This window comes from Anarhichas minor, unplaced genomic scaffold (genome assembly GCF_050575085.1).
Source record: "Anarhichas minor isolate MPS153535 unplaced genomic scaffold, ASM5057508v1 ptg000233c, whole genome shotgun sequence".
Lineage (NCBI taxonomy): Eukaryota > Metazoa > Chordata > Actinopteri > Perciformes > Anarhichadidae > Anarhichas > Anarhichas minor.
In genome coordinates, this window is record NW_027466679.1 from 112964 (window position 1) to 131848 (window position 18885).

At 42.8% G+C, this 18885-nt stretch overlaps 1 protein-coding gene across 1 annotated transcript in view; it reads left to right on the plus strand.

Moving 5' to 3' along the window:
- The window catches only part of LOC142944449 (putative E3 ubiquitin-protein ligase HERC1), a gene marked incomplete at its 3' end in the record, with an annotated part of 39130 nt that overhangs the window by 12039 nt on the left and 8206 nt on the right, over nt 1-18885 (plus strand). Inside the window, exons 12-31 of the mRNA XM_076085655.1 lie at nt 571-730; nt 1550-1675; nt 2379-2600; nt 4656-4808; nt 5829-5961; nt 6592-6783; nt 7684-7908; nt 8059-8232; nt 8327-8441; nt 8551-8671; nt 9114-9285; nt 10986-11316; nt 12399-12519; nt 13054-13105; nt 14583-14854; nt 15384-15599; nt 16480-16600; nt 17523-17760; nt 17852-18024; nt 18730-18885. Of these exons, the coding sequence (XP_075941770.1) occupies nt 571-730; nt 1550-1675; nt 2379-2600; nt 4656-4808; nt 5829-5961; nt 6592-6783; nt 7684-7908; nt 8059-8232; nt 8327-8441; nt 8551-8671; nt 9114-9285; nt 10986-11316; nt 12399-12519; nt 13054-13105; nt 14583-14854; nt 15384-15599; nt 16480-16600; nt 17523-17760; nt 17852-18024; nt 18730-18885 (3473 nt within the window). The remainder of the gene's footprint in view (nt 1-570; nt 731-1549; nt 1676-2378; nt 2601-4655; nt 4809-5828; nt 5962-6591; nt 6784-7683; nt 7909-8058; nt 8233-8326; nt 8442-8550; nt 8672-9113; nt 9286-10985; nt 11317-12398; nt 12520-13053; nt 13106-14582; nt 14855-15383; nt 15600-16479; nt 16601-17522; nt 17761-17851; nt 18025-18729) is intronic.

The window sequence follows — 18885 nt, forward strand, 5'->3', positions numbered from 1 at the left end:
CTCCTCTCCAGGAAAGAGGGTTGTTATTATCAGATTCACGGTTAATTACTAACATCTCTATTTAAAATGACAAATCTGCTCTTTTGATTCACAGAGTATGATTGTAAAGGAAAACATATTGATAGAAGAATTACATGTTCACACAAAGGCTGTGATATGTGTAAATAATTAACAAATGATTTAACTATAGCACGTTTATTTTTTTTTTGTCTTTGAGCTTTTTGGGCGTTAACTTTAGTAACAATGGTCTGAAATGACATAAAGTTGCATCGTTAAGTAAAAAAACTAAGGACACCTTAATTACCCTCCAGTAGCATGAGAAGCTTGATATTGGGCTCTATGTGGTACCAGAGACGTCGGATGATTGTTTGTGACAAGTTCAAAATATATATATATATATTAGTTTACTGGATTGTTTTAAGTCTCTCGTCTCTTTTTTATCTTGTTTTTAACTTTTTTGTTTTTTTAAGTCTGTGATTTTTACGTGTGAAACTTTCACACCGTCATCTTGGCAATAAGATTCAATAGTCGTGGCTAAAATTAAATACATTTAAAAAAATGTATTTGCAGGGAGCATCATAACTTCCTCAAGCTGTGCCTTCGGCTTTTGTCCAATCATCTGGCTCTGGCTGGGGGCGTGGCCACCAGTATCTTAGGTCGGCAGGCCAGACCCCTGACGAAACTGCTCTTCAGACTGATGGACTCCTCAGTGCCTGACGAGATTCAGGAGGTAAGAAGATGCAGGGGGGGGGGGGATTATCAGCATAGTAAAGACCAAGATAGATAGTAGAAATAATAAAACAGAGACACTTTGTGAACAAACACAACATATTTAGGATGAAGTTCTCACTTAAAGAAACACGGAGCTGCAGCAGCATCTCTGTCACCTTTTCCATGCCTGTAATTAAAGCTGTTTTATTCTATTTTATCTGAATCGTCACTCCTCAGCTGTTCTCTTGTGTATGTAATCATTGAGATTAGCTCAGTGGACATTAAAGAGACAGTAGTGATGTTTAGAAGTGTGTTTGTATGAGGTTCTTCTCCAGAGTCACAGTTCTACTACAGTAGTTTATAGAAACACACAAATCAATGTTCTGCTGAGGACGTATTCCAGACTCCTAACAGAATCTATTGCAGTTTAAGTGAACGCTATATTTAGAATGTCTTCCCCTCTTTACCTTGCTGTCAAATTGCTGACACAAATGAACCAACAGATAGAGGCAGTGATAGACCAGCCACTCCTGTGATCTGTGAGGTAGAACGACTGGAGTCTGGTGTCTTTAAAGAGAGCGTAGAACGGCTTCACTTCTCTGTTCCCTTGTTTATTTTGTGTGACTTTGGTGAATCCGAACCAGCCAAAGTCACAGAATAACACAAACTGATCTTAATTTATTTAAGTGTCTACACATACACTGATGATGGAAAAGTACTTCATGCAACCCTACTTCAAAACATCCAAACAGTACTTTCTTAACATGTCAACAAACTCTGGATCTGTTGCCCCACCTGAAGCTTTGTGTTGTGTGTGTGTTGTGTGTGTCTCCATCAGGCGGTGATCGAGACTCTGTCGGTGGGGGCGACCATGCTGCTGCCTCCGCTGAGAGAGAGGATGGAGCTCCTTCACTCCTTGCTGCCTCAGGGCCCTGACAAATGGGAGAGTCTCTCCAAAGGACAGGTACGCTATGCTTCCTGATACACACACCTGTCAGGATCCATGACTCTGGATGCATGTGTAGAGTTTTATTTTCTGAATTCCAGTGGAGACGTATATGCTTAAAACTGAGCACTTTTTTTATACATTAATCTCATTGTTAGACATTAAAAGCCGGTCACAGCCGCTGGTTTACATTAATGTACTTGAGGTTTGTGTAGATTAACAAATGGTTGGTTGATGGCTCACGTTGTGGTGTTGGTGGAGTAAAAGGCTGGTTTGGTTCCTCTAAGTGGTCAGCCGGTTAGCTTAGCGTGTTTCTGGCTAAGTTTAGCGGCTGTAGCCTGACGTTGATGTAGAGATATAAAAGTGATATCGATCGTATCAGTTAACTCTTGGCAAGAAAGCAAATTTAGTGTCTTTTACAAAATATCAAACCGTTCCTTTAAAAGTACAAATTTGCTGTTAATTTATGGAACATTTCTGCACATGCAAAAAATGTGCAGTTACCTCAATAATTAAAAACCTAGTGTTTCATGAAATATGACTAAAACAGAAGAGCTGTGATAACCGCCGCCGAGGCTAGCTTGTTGACTGCACATTGGACTATTTCCCCTCAGTATGAACCTCCATGTTTACCAGTTTAACACCGAGTGCTGTTTGTCGGCTTGTTTTTTCTGTCTAGGTCAGCAGTCTCATTTTAAACGTGTGTGTTTTTGTGCCACAGAGGATGCAGCTCGACATAATCCTGACCAGCCTCCAGGACCACACCCACGTGGCCTCGCTCCTGGGCTACAGCTCTCCGGCCGATGGGCCCGAGGGGCTCTGCTCTGGCCCGGGCTTCGCGGCCGCCCCGGACCCGACGTACAGCGACACGGCGGGACACCCTGACACCCACCTGGCCGAGATCCTCATGAAGACGCTGCTCAGGAACCTGGGCTTCTATACCGTGAGTAGATGTTTGCTGCAGCTCTTATCGGAGAGTTCGCTCTTATTGATTTCAGTGTGTGTGCCGCTCGATAACAAACCATTATCTGAGAGATCATTAACGATCTGTTTGGAATAGACCAAGGCAGACGTTACTCAGGAAGGAAGCGCTGTTGTTTCACCCTCTCCAAGTCTTCACAAGCTTTTCACACACTGTTGCTGGTATTTTGGCCCATTCCTCCATGCAGATCTCCTCTAGAGCAGTGATGTTTTGGGGCTGTCGCTGGGCAACACGGACTTTCAACTCCCTCCACAGATTTTCTATGGGTTGAGATCTGGAGACTGGCTAGGCCACTCCAGGACCTTGAAATGCTTCTTACGAAGCCACTCCTTCGATGCCCGGGCGGTGTGTTTGGGATCATTGTCATGCTGAAAGACCCAGCCACGTTTCATCTTCAATGCCCTTGCTGATGGAAGGAGGTTTCCACTCAAAATCTCACGATACATGGCCCCATTCATTCTTTCCTTTACACGGATCAGTCGTCCTGGTCCCCTTGCAGAAAAACAGCCCCAAAGCATGATGTTTCCACCCCCATGCTTCACAGTAGGTATAATGTTCTTTGGATGCAACTCTGCATTCTTTCTCCTCCAAACACGACGAGTTGAGTTTTTACCAAAAAGTTCTATTTTGGTTTCATCTGACCATATGACATTCTCCCAATCCTCTTCTGGATCATCCAAATGCTCTCTAGCAAACTTCAGACGGGCCTGGACATGTACTGGCTTAAGCAGGGGGACACGTGTGGCACTGCAGGATTTGAGTCCCTGGCAGCGTAGTGTGTTACTGATGGTAGCCTTTGTTACTTTGGTCCCAGCTCTCTGCAGGTCATTCACTAGGTCCCCCCGTGTGGTTCTGGGATTTTTGTTCACCGTTCTTGTGATCATTTTGACCCCACGGGGTGAGATCTTGCGTGGAGCCCCAGATCGAGGGAGACTATCAGTGGTCTTGTATGTCTTCCATTTTCTAATAATTGCTCCCACAGTTGATTTCTTCACACCAAGCTGCTTACCTATTGCAGATTCAGTCTTCCCAGCCTGGTGCAGGTCTACAATTTTGTTTCTGGTGTCCTTTGACAGCTCTTTGGTCTTGGCCATAGTGGAGTTTGGAGTGTGACTGTTTGAGGTTGTGGACAGGTGTCTTTTATACTGATAACGAGTTCAAACAGGTGCCATTAATACAGGTAACGAGTGGAGGACAGAGGAGCCTCTTAAAGAAGAAGTTACAGGTCTGTGAGAGCCAGAAATCTTGCTTGTTTGTAGGTGACCAAATACTTATTTTACCGAGGAATTTACCAATTAATTCATTAAAAATCCTACAATGTGATTTCCTGGATTCTTTCCCCCCATTCTGTCTCTCATAGTTGAAGTGTACCTATGATGAAAATGATCTCTCATCTTTTTAAGTGGGAGAACTTGCACAATTGGTGGCTGACTAAATACTTTTTTCTTTGCATGCATATACTGCCAGGAATCTTGTGGAATAAAGTTTTACATTATTTATCTGAATCTGCAAAATAAATTAAGTTTTCAAAGAAATGTAGTGGCGTAAAAAGTATAAAGCAGAATAATATGAATGTGAATACTTTAGTGTAAGTATAAGTACCTCAGGTCAAAAGGTGGTTTGCCGAACATTTTCTGCTTTGAAAACACGTCTTTCGTGTTCAATGTTCAATTCATTCTTTTATTCTTCAAGTAATGTGTCGTATTTGATCAGAATACTGAAAGCAGCAGAACTGAGTACACGTTGTCTGTTTATTTATCACAAGTAAACTGCGTTGCGATATATATTCAACGTTCTCACGTTCCCCTGGTTCTTAATGTAAAATGCCGACCAGATTATCTGCCCAGAGAATCGTTTGTTTACATTCATCCTGATGCAAAATAAAAAAAGGTTTTTCTTGTGTAGCAAATGAACTCTCGTCGTGCAGCCCTGTGTTGCATAATGACAATAAACTATACCCTGACCGTGAGTCCTTGAATGTATCCCTCACATCGTACTTGTGTTGTTGTTGTGCAGGATCAGGCGTTCGGTGAGCTGGAGAAGAACAGCAATAAGCTGCAGCAGGGCACGTCCTCCTCCGACAGCAGCCAGCCGGCTCACCTCCACCAGCTCCTGTGCTCCCTGCAGAAGCAGCTGTTGGCGTACTGCCACATCAACTCAGTCACCGAGGTACGGACACTCGGCTCGTCTTGTTCAAAAACGCCGACTCTCTCTTCCACGGATAGCGGCTTTATTATGTGGAAAATCACGGAGTTATTCAAACCTCTTGGTCCGGTGCCAATCGGATCATGTGTTTTAGGTTTTTTTTCTTAACACTGGTGAGATTATAGCTTCACCATTGAAAGGCAGAAGCCCTCTGATGTCCAAGCTGATGAAGTTATTTACTCTTTAATGCACATCTAATCTCAGAACTCACATGGTCTTCTTCATGAAGCGTAAAAACTAGTGCTGGGCAAGTTAACGCGTTAATTTCGCGTTAACGCATTCATTAATTAACGCCAACAATTATTTTATCGCGCGTTAACGCATTTTTTAAATTTATTATATATATATTTTTTTTCTTTTTTTTAAATTGAAAGACAAGAGACAATATATATACATAACAACAAGAGGATGACAAGAACAGTGGGATAAAAGCCAGCAAACATCCTATAGTCAGTAATGTTAGTGCACCTATATGCTGAAATTCACGGTAAACGCATTTAAACAGCACAGATCGGGAACGAGCGAAGGACTTTGAAAGTTAGCGGAAAGATTAACGTGAGACAACATCCGGTTTCTTCAGACGCACATCCGGTTTTCAGAATAAGATGCTAACAAAGTATGAATTATATTCACATTAAGTATAAAACATGCTACCTGCATCTCGTGAACCAAAGGTTATTGACCTTTTGTTCATATAGCAGTACTTTTAAAATAAAAGTGCGCAATACACTACTTTTGAATTCATTATTGAACTTTTCCATAACAATGCGATTCATCGCAAAAAATCCATGCGATTAAATGTTTTAATCGTTGCCCAGCACTAGTAAAAACACATTATTTTCAGAACTGATGCATGAAAGTAACTCTCTGTATGCTCTGTGATAATGTGACGATGTTCAGCAGCCTTCAAGCCAGATATTTGAATTTAGATTAAATGAATTAAGCGTCTTGAGACATTACGGTCCTCGTGCTTTCTCTCTGCAGAACTGCAGCAGTGTGGCTTTACTCCACAAGCATCTGCAGCTCCTGCTGCCTCACGCCACCGACATCTTCTCCCGCTCTGCTGCTCTGATCAAAGAGAGTTCCTGGAACGGCAGCATACGAGAGAAGCTGCAAGGTGAAGAGGATCGGTTCATCTCTTGTGGCTGAATCTCTCTCTCTCTCTCTCTCTCTCTCTCTGTCTCTCTGTCTCTGTCTCTCTCTCTGTCTCTCTCTGTGTGTGTGTGTGTGTGTCCTCCGCTTGTCCACTTCTGCCTCTTCGTCACAAAACACTTTCATTATTTCTCTTCTTCTCACGCTACTCACTTAAAGACTGTGCAGGTTAAACTGCATAAAACATGTAAATCATTTAGGTTATATGTTTTGATATGAAACATGATCATTTATTCAAAGTAAACAGAAAAGATCTTTGGAATAAAACGTTTTATTACTTTTCAATATCGTGCACAATTGTCTATTTGAGCTTCTGTTAGGTGCTGGTGTCAGTATTACTTCTCATTCACTGAATACTTATTACTCTATTGTTTATATATATTTATAGTCTTCCTCTATTGTTTTCTTCTTGTTCTTCTGTTGTAATCTTTGATCAATAATTTCCTTTGGGATTAATAGATTTCTATCACATCTTTTATTTCTACCGACCCTTTTCTCACCCTTTTAACCAATATTTCTTTGTTTTTTTTTCATTATTTCTTTGTTTTTTTTCATAATTTCCTGTGTTTTTCAACCTCCGTGTCTCCATCTCCAGATGTGATCTACGTGTCGGCGGCAGGCAGCATGCTGTGCCAGATCATCAACTCGTTGCTGCTGCTGCCGGTGTCGGTGGCGAGGCCTCTGCTGAGCCACCTGCTGGACCTGCTGCCTCCTCTGGACCGCCTCAACAGGCTGCTGCCTGCTGCCTCCCCTCTGGAGGACCAGGAGCTGCAGTGGCCCCTGCATGGTGAGCAAGAAGCTAAAGAAACCCTGACCCTGCTTTGTAATCTATATCGTCTTTATATAATGAGTTTTATCATCTGGCAAAGACATGTCTAAGGAATTCAAAGCATGTACTCTATCATCACACGAACAAAGTTCCCCTTGTGGGATGAATAAAGTAACTATCTCTCTATTATCTAATAGCATTCACACCGTATCAACATTGATTAGCTGTTTGGTAATATGAAAAAAAAAAAACAATGAAGCAAACATTCCTGTGAAGTTAAAAAGTGTGTTTCGCCCCTAAAAATGTAAATAAACTAACGTTACTCAGAGTAATAGGTTATTATTTCATGACTAAAAATGTTTTCTATTTTAACAGTGTTGTGTATTATATACACTGGGTCACCAGGTCTGTTTTAGCTGTTCTATCACTAGAGATCAAAAACTAATTTACTGCACATTAATGTGATTCTCTTTGAATGAAAAGTAGGTTGAATATATTTAGTTTGGATTTGGTCGGTCTTTGTTCCGTACGGAATCCCTTTGGGTTATAATGTGGTGACAGATTTAAGGATAACATGGATGCGTGTCAGCCTCGAACCCTCGTCTTGATTGTGACAAAACTTTTAACAGTATTGTGCTTTTCCCTCAAAGCTGGGTGGCAGTTTATTTTGCACTGGCTCTATACAAAGATTTAGCATCTCACTATTTAGCATTTACTCATTTTGTCCTCTAGACGTTTTGAGGCTTGTGAGCCACAAATGTAATATATAACTCTTGTTTTTCTAGTTTTCGATATAATTCACGGCTGTAAGTCTGCACAAATCAAAGGCTGTGTAGAGCTCCCAAGACCTTATTTTCCCTGAAAGTGTAAACTTTCATTCATACTGTCCTACACCACCACACAACCTTCACTGTCCAGGTACGTCTGACTTTGCTGAGCCGGCCTCGGGGATGTCGCTGCCACAGCCGGCGCTCTCCTGGGTGTGGCTCGTGGACCTGGAGAGGACGGTCGCCCTCCTCGTGGGCCGTTGCCTCGGTGGGATGCTGCAGGGGGCTGCTACCTCGCTGGAGGAGCAGGATACCGCCTACTGGCTCAAAACTCCCCTCTTCAGCAACGGCTTGGAAATGGACATCCCACAGCTCGGTAGGGAGGGGCGGGTATGGTGCTGTGACGGCCGGGTTTAACATGTTCATCGCTGGCAGTAACCTTTCAGCTGTTGAGGGCAGTTTGTGTTTCTTCTTTTTGCCCTTGTATACTTGAGACGATGAATGTTTGTCCACTTGTGTCTTTCAGACTCGTGCATCAGCTCATTGCTGGAGGCAGCACTGTCCGATGATGAAGAGCAGAAGCCCTTTGACTCCACACTGTGTCCCGACTTGAGTGTCTTGGTGGATTTGGCGCTGTGTTCCTCTAAAGAACCTGCCAACAGCCTCTGGATCAACATGCAGGACTATGGCATGAGCAAAGGTCCCCTTTTTGACTCAGCATGTAATGAATTATATTGTCTCTGTGCCAGAGGTGTCAGTCTTGACAGTGAACTGTACTGTGTGTTCTGTTACAGACTGGGACAATGCGTCTCTCAGTAACGAGTCCCTGTTGGACACTGTGTCCACGTTTGTGTTGGCAGCCTTATTGAAGCACACAGGGCTGCTGGGCCAAGCCTGTGGAGAGGGCAGGTACCGTAACATCCTATTTATGATGTGTTAAAGGTCTGCACATTGTCCCACAGTGCCAGAATAGATTAAAAATCACATGTCACAAGTATATTTTTGTTTTCCCCGTCAGGTACCAACCATCTAAGAACCTGGCGGAGGTCTATCGCAGTGTCTACAAGGTGCGGAACCGCCTGCTGGCCTGTAAGAACATGGACTTCGTCCAGACCAGATCCTCTTCACGTGAGAGGAGGGTGAGTTTGCATTTAAAGTCTCACAAACTGCTTTTTATAATTAGAAGATTAAACAAGTCTTCTCATACAAATAGTTCTGATAGATACCACTCTATCGCGGACTCCTCTTATAGAATTAGTAGTGTAACGGGCCGTAGTTGATCCGTACGGATAATGTGAACAAATCCGTGTTTAGATCAGCAGGAGGAGAGCTAGTTACGTTAGCAGCACAGCTAACGGCTAACGCAGGGAGGTTCCATTCAATTACGTTATGATGCGTTCAGGCTTTGGAGTTTTCCACAGTTTACAATGCTTCAGAGCGGTTGGAATGATTTTTCGCGACAGTGGTGGAATAGTTAGTGTGGAGCCTTGTAGACTAGTTGCTATAACAAAACAACCACAAAAACATTCTGTATCATTTTCAAATCCACTCATGGATGTTATTTTGTAACATTTCTGTCAGATTTCAGACAATCAGGACTCCCTCGACATGGACCCTCAGGAGAACTCGTTCACGCGCACCATCGACGAGGAGGCGGAGCTAGAGGAGAGAGCCGACCGTGAGAGAGAGGAGGGGCATCAGGAACAGGACGACGAAGAGGATGACCGGGAACACGAAGTAATGACGGCTGGAAGTGAGTACACCTGCATGGAGTTGTACTTTTTATGTGTGCTAGTATTTCATTTAAAACATGTATCTCTCAGTTCATTCAAGGCTCTTTCTTTTATCCCGCCTGCTCGCATTCATTCACATCTCTGCTTTGTGACGGTCGTTATTCAACTGGTGAAAATGCTGAACAATCAGTTTCTGCTGAATTTGCTTGGCAGTGTATCGTGTTGGGCGAAATTCAAGTCTTCCAATCAGGTGTTGTCATGTAGGTGCAGAAGTTTCAGGGGTTTGGATATTTATTTAATGATGTACGTGCAGTTAAATTCTAAATTCAATGCTAATCTCAATTTATTTTGTTATGACAAAGCATCCCAGTGATGTAAACAATACTGTTCTCTTGTGTTGTCACAAAACCAAATGAATGCCTTGATTGATACCTGCTGAAAATGATTTATTATTTTACCAACGTGTGTTCATACCTTTCAGGACTGGAGAAACTGTAAATTTAGATGAGCTGTAAGTTCATAAGTCTCCATCTTCACATGTCACACTGCTGCTCATGACCGTTTAAAGTGGCAATTAGAAGATTTTCATTGAGACAAATGTCTGTTAAGTCACCATCACTGAGTCATATGGCCCATTAATGAAAGTGTTGCAATATTTATATATTTGCAGTGATAAAAACTGGGTGTTTGTGGTGACATTCCCGGAAAAATCTGCTGTATTACAGTTTTTCTTCATTATATACACACACAAAATGGAACTACGCACAAAATTTGGAAGAATTGCCTGTTAGTTTGGAACTGAAATCTGAAGGATTGACACTTAAATTCCTTGCAAAAATAAGTTATAACAGTGCTGTGACCTCTGAGTGAATGTAAGTGAGTGATGCAGTGTGTATGTCTGGGGCTTTTATTGTGAAAGGTGAGAACGGAAAGAGCCGCCGCTGCCGTTCAAAAGAGTTTTCCGTCTTGGTTCAGAGGACGCAGCCTCCGCGATGTTATTGGATTATGAGTAGAGAGAACGAGAACATGTCTTTAGTGCAGAATAACACAGTTAGAAGGACATCAATCATAAAAAAGTCAAAAACAAGTAGACTGTCTTAGCATCCACAAGTGTTACCAATGTTAGAATAAACGGAGGCTCCACTTCCTATATAAATTGAACTATTTACATTTTTGAGGCCTCTCCTGTCCTGCACAGAATTTAATGTTTTTTAGAGCAAACGGTTTATTTGGGTTGAGATTTTAAATAGTCATAAGAATACAATGTTTTTGATTAAATATCAAAAATGTAAGCTTCGTTTTGACTGCTTTTCTGACGGAAGCGTTCGTCTCACATGATGTGTTCAAGGACCGTCGAAAAGGTGAACATCTGACGATAATATTGTGTTTTTACAGCTTCTGGCTTTGATAAACGGTGTTGTTTTGGCGAGTGTTTAAAGAAAACATGCTTTTCATCCCGGCAGTGGTTTTTGGTGGAAATACAGTAGATGTCTGTAAGGTGATGTCTGATTGTAAGATCCTTGTTGTTGTAATTTAGGTCCAAGGTGTGCTCGGAGGTTTTGTGATGCGTTTCGTTTGTATGAGCTTTGGTTCTGATCTTTGCAGCGCGTCACCATTGAGTGTATTGTGCGGCTGCTGCTTGTCCTCTAACCCAGCATCTTGTGTGTGTGTGTGTGTGTGTGTGTGTTTTATTTGTGTATGTGCATCTGGCACCACACAGAAATCTTTCAATGTTTCCTCTCAGCGCGGGAGGTGGCTCGCAGTCGGGACAGAGAGCGGGCCAGCAGCAGCACAGGACTGGGCTCTGGCTCGGCCTCCAGGACCGGAGGAGGAGGAGGAGGAGGAGGAGAGGAGGACACTGTCCTGTCTCAGGGTCTCCCAGAAGGCCAGGACCTGTACACGGCCGCCTGTAACTCTGTGATCCACCGCTGTGCCCTGCTGCTGCTGGGGGTGAGCCCTGTGCTGGGGGAGCTGACCAAGCAGAACCAGGAGGAGGAGGACCAGACCCAGTCCGCCACGGGAACACAGGAGTGTCTGAGCTTCATGACCAGGTCTGAGCACCTAGATTCATTATGAAGGGGGGAGGGGCTGACACATCAGAACTCAAATAGTTGGTTCCCTCTTCAGTGGTGATTTTGTGCTGTTAGAATATCCCTCTACTGTAGAATGAGGCTAATGTAACCGCACAGTATTAAAGGATAGTTCCACATGTTAAAAACAAGCTTATTAGAATTAATTTAACAACGGTGTAATGTTTGTGCGAGACTTTTTAACATTTAAATATTACCGACACTTGAGGCTTTATAAAAGGATTAAAATTACGTCTTTCCAACTGTTTGATGTGCAGTTTAAAATCACACAAGTGAAAAACTAAGACATGAAATAGTTCAGAAGCGAAGACATAGGAATCACTATATAGGGCTGTAGCTAATAGTTTAAAGCTTCATTCATAACGTTGACATTTAGATTATAAATCAACATTTAAATGCTGCGCACTTCTTTTTTTGCACGTCTATTGATTCTGTTTGAACCTACAGTAGTATTTGTACACAGTTGCATATACAGATCAGGCTCCACTGATATTGGTAGTATTAGTATTAGTATAATGTTAGTATTCTAATATTTGTAGAAAAGTCAAAAAGTCAACATTTATTGAAAAAAATATAGAAATTGACAACATGTTTATCCAAACTATAAACAGGAAATAGACGGATCAGTCTGGCAGCAATCAAACAGGACATCAATTATATTTATATAACTACAATAACAAAAGGCTTGTACATTTTTTAGGTTAACATTCAAAGATTAATTCAAAAACTTGAATAGAAGCTTTGAGTGTAAAAAACCAACCCTATTTATAACACAATATAAAATGCAATAATGAATAATTTTTTAGAAGACAGTCGTACAGTAATTGTTAAATATATAAACTGTAATATTAGCATGAATGTAGTAAATGTTTATGCGTAGTACAAATATATTCTGTACATACAGAGACGTAGTAAGCATTAATTATATAAAATGGTGAGCCATCTTTTTTATGTATCATCTTTGGGGTTCAGTGCATGTTTAGTTCAGTCACAGTTGTAACCGTTGCTGCGTCTTTAAGATTAGTTTGTGTTTGTGTCTGAAGGAGCGAGAGTCTGAGCGCTGAGAGCCACTCAGTGCAGAGCAGCCCGAGCTACAGACTCATGAAGTCCAGGAGCGAGTCAGACCTCTCTCAGCCGGAGTCAGACGAGGAGGGGTGCACTCTGGTAGGACACACACACACACACACACACACACTATCACACACACACACACTATCACACACACACACTATCACACACACACTATCACACACACACACACACACACACACACTATCACACACACACACACACTATCACACACACACACTATCATACATACACACACACACTCTATCATACACACACACACACTCTATCATACACACACACACACTCTATCATACATACACACACTCTATCTCACACACACACACACACACACACTATCTCTCACACACACACACACACACACACACACAATCATACACACTCTCTCTGTCTCTCTCTGTGTGTGTGACCTGCAAGACAGCACAGACAAGAAACAAGGGAACGCCCACAGCAGGCCCTGCTTAAAGCCAGAGGCCGTCACACGCGTATACATACATATGCGTATACATACATATGCGTATACATACCCGTCTGTCTCACTGCATTGGTATTTGTGTGATGTAGAGATTTGAAAGCTGCATCACGCTCTGTCTCTGTTTCCTGTTTCAGAGCGGAAGGAGGAACGTTGACCCGGACTTGGCGTTCTCTCACAAAAAGAGAGGTAAAGATGATTTTCAGGAAAAGGTCCGTCTGATGTTGACGAGTGAGGTGATGGCGGGTCGTCAGTCACACGTTGCTCTTGTCTCTCTGTCTTTTGGTTCCTGTGTGGATAGTTTATTTGCTTCTTTTGGGGCAGTTGAGCCCCAAAGACAAGAGGAGCTCCAAGCAAGTACACGATGGCATGTTTCTTCCTCTCGTTAGCTCACTCCTCCATGACTGTGATGCCCCCCCCCCCGCCATTCATCTCTCATGATGAGGTTCTTGTTTTGAGCTTCACTTCAAGACACTGTCGTAGTCTACCTACAGCAAAAAGACAAGAAAGACCATACAGATGTGCCCATTGTTCAAATAACAGTTCATTCTTCTGTTACTTTGGACAACGAAGGCTCGTTCCCAGTGAAGATTGTGATTTGTGAGAGTTCATGGAATTACCAGTCGCAGAAATCATCCGTACTGATATAGAGATGTTTAGTCGTGTGTGTGTATAAGGTTCTTCTCCAGAGTCAGAGTTCTACTACAGTAGAGTTTATAGAAACACACAGGAGTACAATGTACTGCTGTGGACGTATTTTAGACTCCTTAAAGAATCTATTACAGTTTAAGCTTTAAGCTTTATTTAGAATATTTTCACCTCTTTACTTTGATGTCAGAGAACTGAAGCTGTTATCTTTGATCTCTACAAAGACACCAGACTCCATTCACAGAAACAGTGATTTAACCTCTCAGACCACAGGAGTTGTTGCTCTACTGCTGCCTCCATCTGTTAGTGTGTTTGTGTTATTGTGTTATTGTGTGACTTTGGTGATTCTGAACTACCGCTTTAAAACACCAAAGTCACACAATGACAAGTTAGGAGGCAACAGTAAACCAGCAACTCCTGAGTTCTGAGAGGTTAAATGACTGTTTTTATGAATGGAGTCTGGTGTCTTTGAAGAGAACAAAGATAACAGCTTCAGTTCCCCTCAGAAAGGTCTGTCTGACATCAAAGTAAAGAGGAGAAAATATTCTAAATAAAGCTTAAACTGATATAGATTATTTTAGGAGTCTAAAATATGTGTTTCTATAAACTCTACTGTAGTAGAACACTGATGATGGAGAAGAACCTCATACTAACGCACTTCTAAACATCACTACTGTCCTTTTTAAAATGAATCATCAGTACTGATGCTTAAACTTCAGTGCTTTAGAGTATGGAAACACGAGCTCCGGTTGCCATTTCACTTCTCAACTACAGCATTTTTACCCTCAGTGGGTGTTTGAAACTCAGTGCACCCATTATAGATGAATCCATAATGGCTCATAAAGGCTTGTGCCCGCATGACGACTCAGCATTTCTCCATTTGATGAGCTCTTATAGAGTAATAATGCATTACCCTGCATAGCTCCTAAGTGCTTAAAAGCAACATGGCCCATCCATCAAAAGTGTTACGTTGTGCATTTAAACATCTGAAAGGCTCCTCTCTTCCTCCCGTCTTCAGGCTTACCTCAGAGCTCACCGGACTCCCTGGCCGAGTCCTGGTTCCGGGCCAAACTGAGCCGCCAGCGGAGCTACAGCTCGGCACTGTTCTACGAGGAGTCGGACCTGGACCTGAGCCGCTCGCTGGGCATCCACGCTCTCATCGACAACATGGTCAGCTTCATCAGCGGCGATGTGGGCCTCGCTCCGGCCTTCAAGGAGCCGGAGGAAAGTATGTCCACCAGCCCACAGGCGACTATCCTGGCCATGGAACAGCAACAGAGCAGGGCAGAGGTGAGGGGCTCTCTCAGGACCTCTCTGGGTCTCTGTCTCACTCTAAGTGACGTCGCTTTAAAATGTTGCCTACGAAGCAAAGGATGTCTCATTTAGTTAAATTCCTCAACTCCCCTCTCCTCGTGTCTCTTCCTCGCCTCCTCCGCTCACATCTCAGGTGGAAGGCACTGGGATGCAAGGAGAGGAGGCGAGGAAAATTGATGGATGTACAAACTTAATCCCTGTGTGTTCATGGTAATGAATGAATCTACACGTCATCGATGTGTTTTAACAAGAGGAAGAAGAGATATCAGGCTTTGATACACACACAATACTTCTTGGATACAATCAATATTGTTGTTTTTCAGTAAGAAAATGGTAGAATATAACCAGATTTATTCTTTAAAACTACGTAGTGTCAAATGAATGAGGCAGATTTTCTGAAAACAGTAACACATTATTGGTAATAGTGCAGCTAAAAGATCTAGAAAACACATGCGACGCTGTTAGAATATCCACTCGACCACTGGGATTTGTTTTTAATCTCCAGCTGCGGTTGGAGGCGCTCCACCAGATTGTGGTGTTGATCTCCGGCATGGAGGAGAAGGGCAGCCAGCCCGGGGACGCGGATCGATCCGGCGGCGCCTTCCAGTCCTCCTCCCTGCTCACCTCTGTCAGGTTGCAGTTCCTGGCGGGTTGCTTTGGCCTCGGCACCGTGGGCGCCGGAGGCCTGAAGAGGGAGAGCGTGCAGCTGCATCACTACCAGGTACGTGTGAGCCTCATCAACTGCTGATACTGATGAGCATCGATAGTCAAGTGACAGTTCAGTTTAACTCAAACTTGTAATGCTGCAATATTTTTTGCTGCTTTGATACAAATGGAAAGCTTGCACAGAAGATGTCAAATGTAACTTGATTTACTCAGATTTAAGAGTTGTTGGATACACAGAATTTGGTGGTCGTGACTCTGCATGCACAGCGAAGCACCAATCACAATTACTCTCATCAATTTATCAAACAACCAAAGCAGGAAAAAAGAGAAACACTGAAACAAAAAATTTGATTGCAAAAGTGAGAAAATGTTTCTGCTGCAGAAAGGATGATGTTGAAGAAACGGGTACTTTGTTGTCATCTGGTGAAAATTATTTTTATATCACAAAAAAAATAAAAAATTCCCAAAGTCAGTTTTCAGCATATACATAGTTTATATGAAGTGGACGTAGTCATCATGACGTCACCCGTTGGTTTGTGGACTGATGTTTTGAAGACTCGAGTCGGGCGATTTCGCCGTCGCCCCTAAAGCATCCCCTGCTTTATGGTCCGTTTGACTCTAAATGGACCATAATCTACTAAATGAACATCATGCTGTATTGAAGAAGACTTGAAACTAGAGATTGAGACCATAAACTCATGTTTACAATGTTTACTGAGGTAATAAATCAAGAGAGAAGTAGAGTCATTTTCTCATAGACTTCTATACAACCAGAGGAGTCGCCCCCTGGTGGACACTAGAGAGAATGCAGCTTTAACACATGAAGCATCGGCTTCACTCAGCAGAACCGGAGGTTGGCGCCTGGTTGTCAGTAATGTCGTGCAGCCTGAGTAGTGACCATATTAACTGTGTGTTTACATCTTTCTCTTTTGCAGGATGGTGTAAAAGCAACGAAGAGGAGCCTCCAGATGGAAATCCAGACAGCTGTTCATAAGATCTACCAGCAACTGTCTGTCACCCTGGAGAGAGCACTGCAGGCAAACAAGCACCACATAGGTAAGAGAGACGACTGCTGCACGACCTCAGCAGTGGAGCCTCCATCATTTATCAGGATCAAATTATTCAGGTTGTAGAATATACGAATTAAAGACATTGAACATTAACTTTTTTTTGTCGTACCTGCGATCTGCTCTCACTTGTTCATTCAAAGTGCAGGACAACTTTCAAAAGTAGTTAATTGGGCTTGTTTTACATTTACATTACTTCGGGGAAGGTTTTTGACGGGGGCCATGATGGAACACGCCCCCTCAGTTTGGCCTTGATGCCCCGCCCACATTGCCTCAGCCTCTTTCCCGTCAATCAATTTTTTACAGATTCTATTTCAGCATCCTTGAGATTCTGAATACTTATTGAATGCTAAGTGAAACACTGGGCACACAACCAGAGTAGAAGAAGAAGTGTGAGCGTTCTCCTGCTAACAGACTCTGTATGTAAATAATTATGAGGATGAATGTTTAAAAATAAAAAAATAAAACACACCCACAAGTCTTCGATCCACGTCGTTCACAACTGGATTTATAACAGAATATTAACTTTGTCTGCAGGCAACAGACAAAGTAGGAAATAATAACAACAAACACAAACAGACAAAAAATAAACCTTTTAACTACGCAGATAAATTAATCCGCTCAATTCAACAAAACCTTCCACAACTGAAACGTAAATGCCGATTAATTATTCTATGAAATAAAAAGTTTTTATTTCTTTATTTCACTGATAGTTATGTATCCGAGTTAAAATGATCTTTTACTTTTGGGTTAAATTCAGTATTTCTGTCGACCTAAAATCATCGTGCCGTCATTAAATTGACGACACCGACGGCAGAGCGGCTCCTGAAATGATGAATTTCCAGGCTTCGCTTTATTAACAGCCTGTTTGATTATTTTATCTCTTTCTCTCGACCTCTTCTCCGTCCTAGAAGCCCAGCAGCGCCTCCTGCTGGTCACCGTCTTTGCGCTGAGCGTCCGCTACCAGCCGGTGGACGTGTCCCTGGCCATCTCCAGCGGGCTGCTCAGCGTGCTGTCTCAGCTCTGCGGGACGGAGACGATGCTGGGCCAGCCGCTCCAGCTGCTGCAGAAACCCGGAGTGTCTCAGCTCAGCACCGCCCTCAAGGTGGCCTCCACACGCCTGCTGCAGATACTGGCCATCAGCACCGGGTAAGAGCTTTAGAAACCAGAGGAATGAAATCTGCACTTTGTAAAACCCGAAGATTATATCAACAAACTGTTTTGTCCTTTTGATTCGCAGGACGTACGCGGACAAGTTGAGTCCCAAGGTTGTCCAGTCGCTGCTGGATCTGCTCTGCAGTCAGCTGAAGAACCTGCTGTCCCAGGCGGGAGTCAGTCTTCTCTCTTCTGGAAAAGACCAAGAGGACAGCAAACAGGAGGACGGAGCAGACTCTGAAAAGAAAGACTTCAGAGGTGATGAAGGAGTTTTTATAATGCATGGTTAATACATGGTTAATAAATGGTTAATACACGGTTAATACATGGTTAATACACGGATAACACACGGATAACACACGGATAACACACGGATAATACATACTGGTTTTCATCAACAGAAGCTATGATCAAACACTGTTGTTGACAATAGTATTTCCATTAACTAACTCAAATATAAAACTAATTTAACCTTGTTGGCAAGAATGATTTGGACGTAGACGCAACGTATATGTCTCTGGTAGCGACCTGTCAATCACCGTGTAGCCCCGCCCTAAAGCATCCCCTGCTTTATGGTCTGTTTGACGCTAAATGGACCATCATGTACTAAATGAACATCATGCTGTATTGAAGAAGACTTGAAACTAGAGATTGAGACCATAAACTCATGTTTACAATGTTTACTGAGGTAATAAATCAAGAGAGAAGTAGAGTCATTTTCTCATAGACTTCTATACAACCAGAGGAGTCGCCCCCTGGTGGACACTAGAGAGAATGCAGCTTTAACACATGAAGCATTGACTTTACTGGACAGAACCGGAGGTTGCCGCCTGAAAGAATGGTTAAAAACAGATCCCTTTAAGAGCAATAGTTACTGTGCCTCCAGTGAAAGTGTTTGTTTTCCATGAAACATAACCAAAGGTCTGTAATTGTGTCCGTGTTTTTTATTGTCTCGTTCCTCAGCGTTGATCCGTAAGCAGCACACTGCTGAGCTGCACCTCGGAGACTTCCTTGTCTTCCTCAGGAGAGTGGTGTCCTCCAAGGCCATCCAGTCCAAGATGGCCTCCCCTAAATGGACCGAAGTGCTGCTCAACATCGCAGCGCAGAAATGCTGCTTAG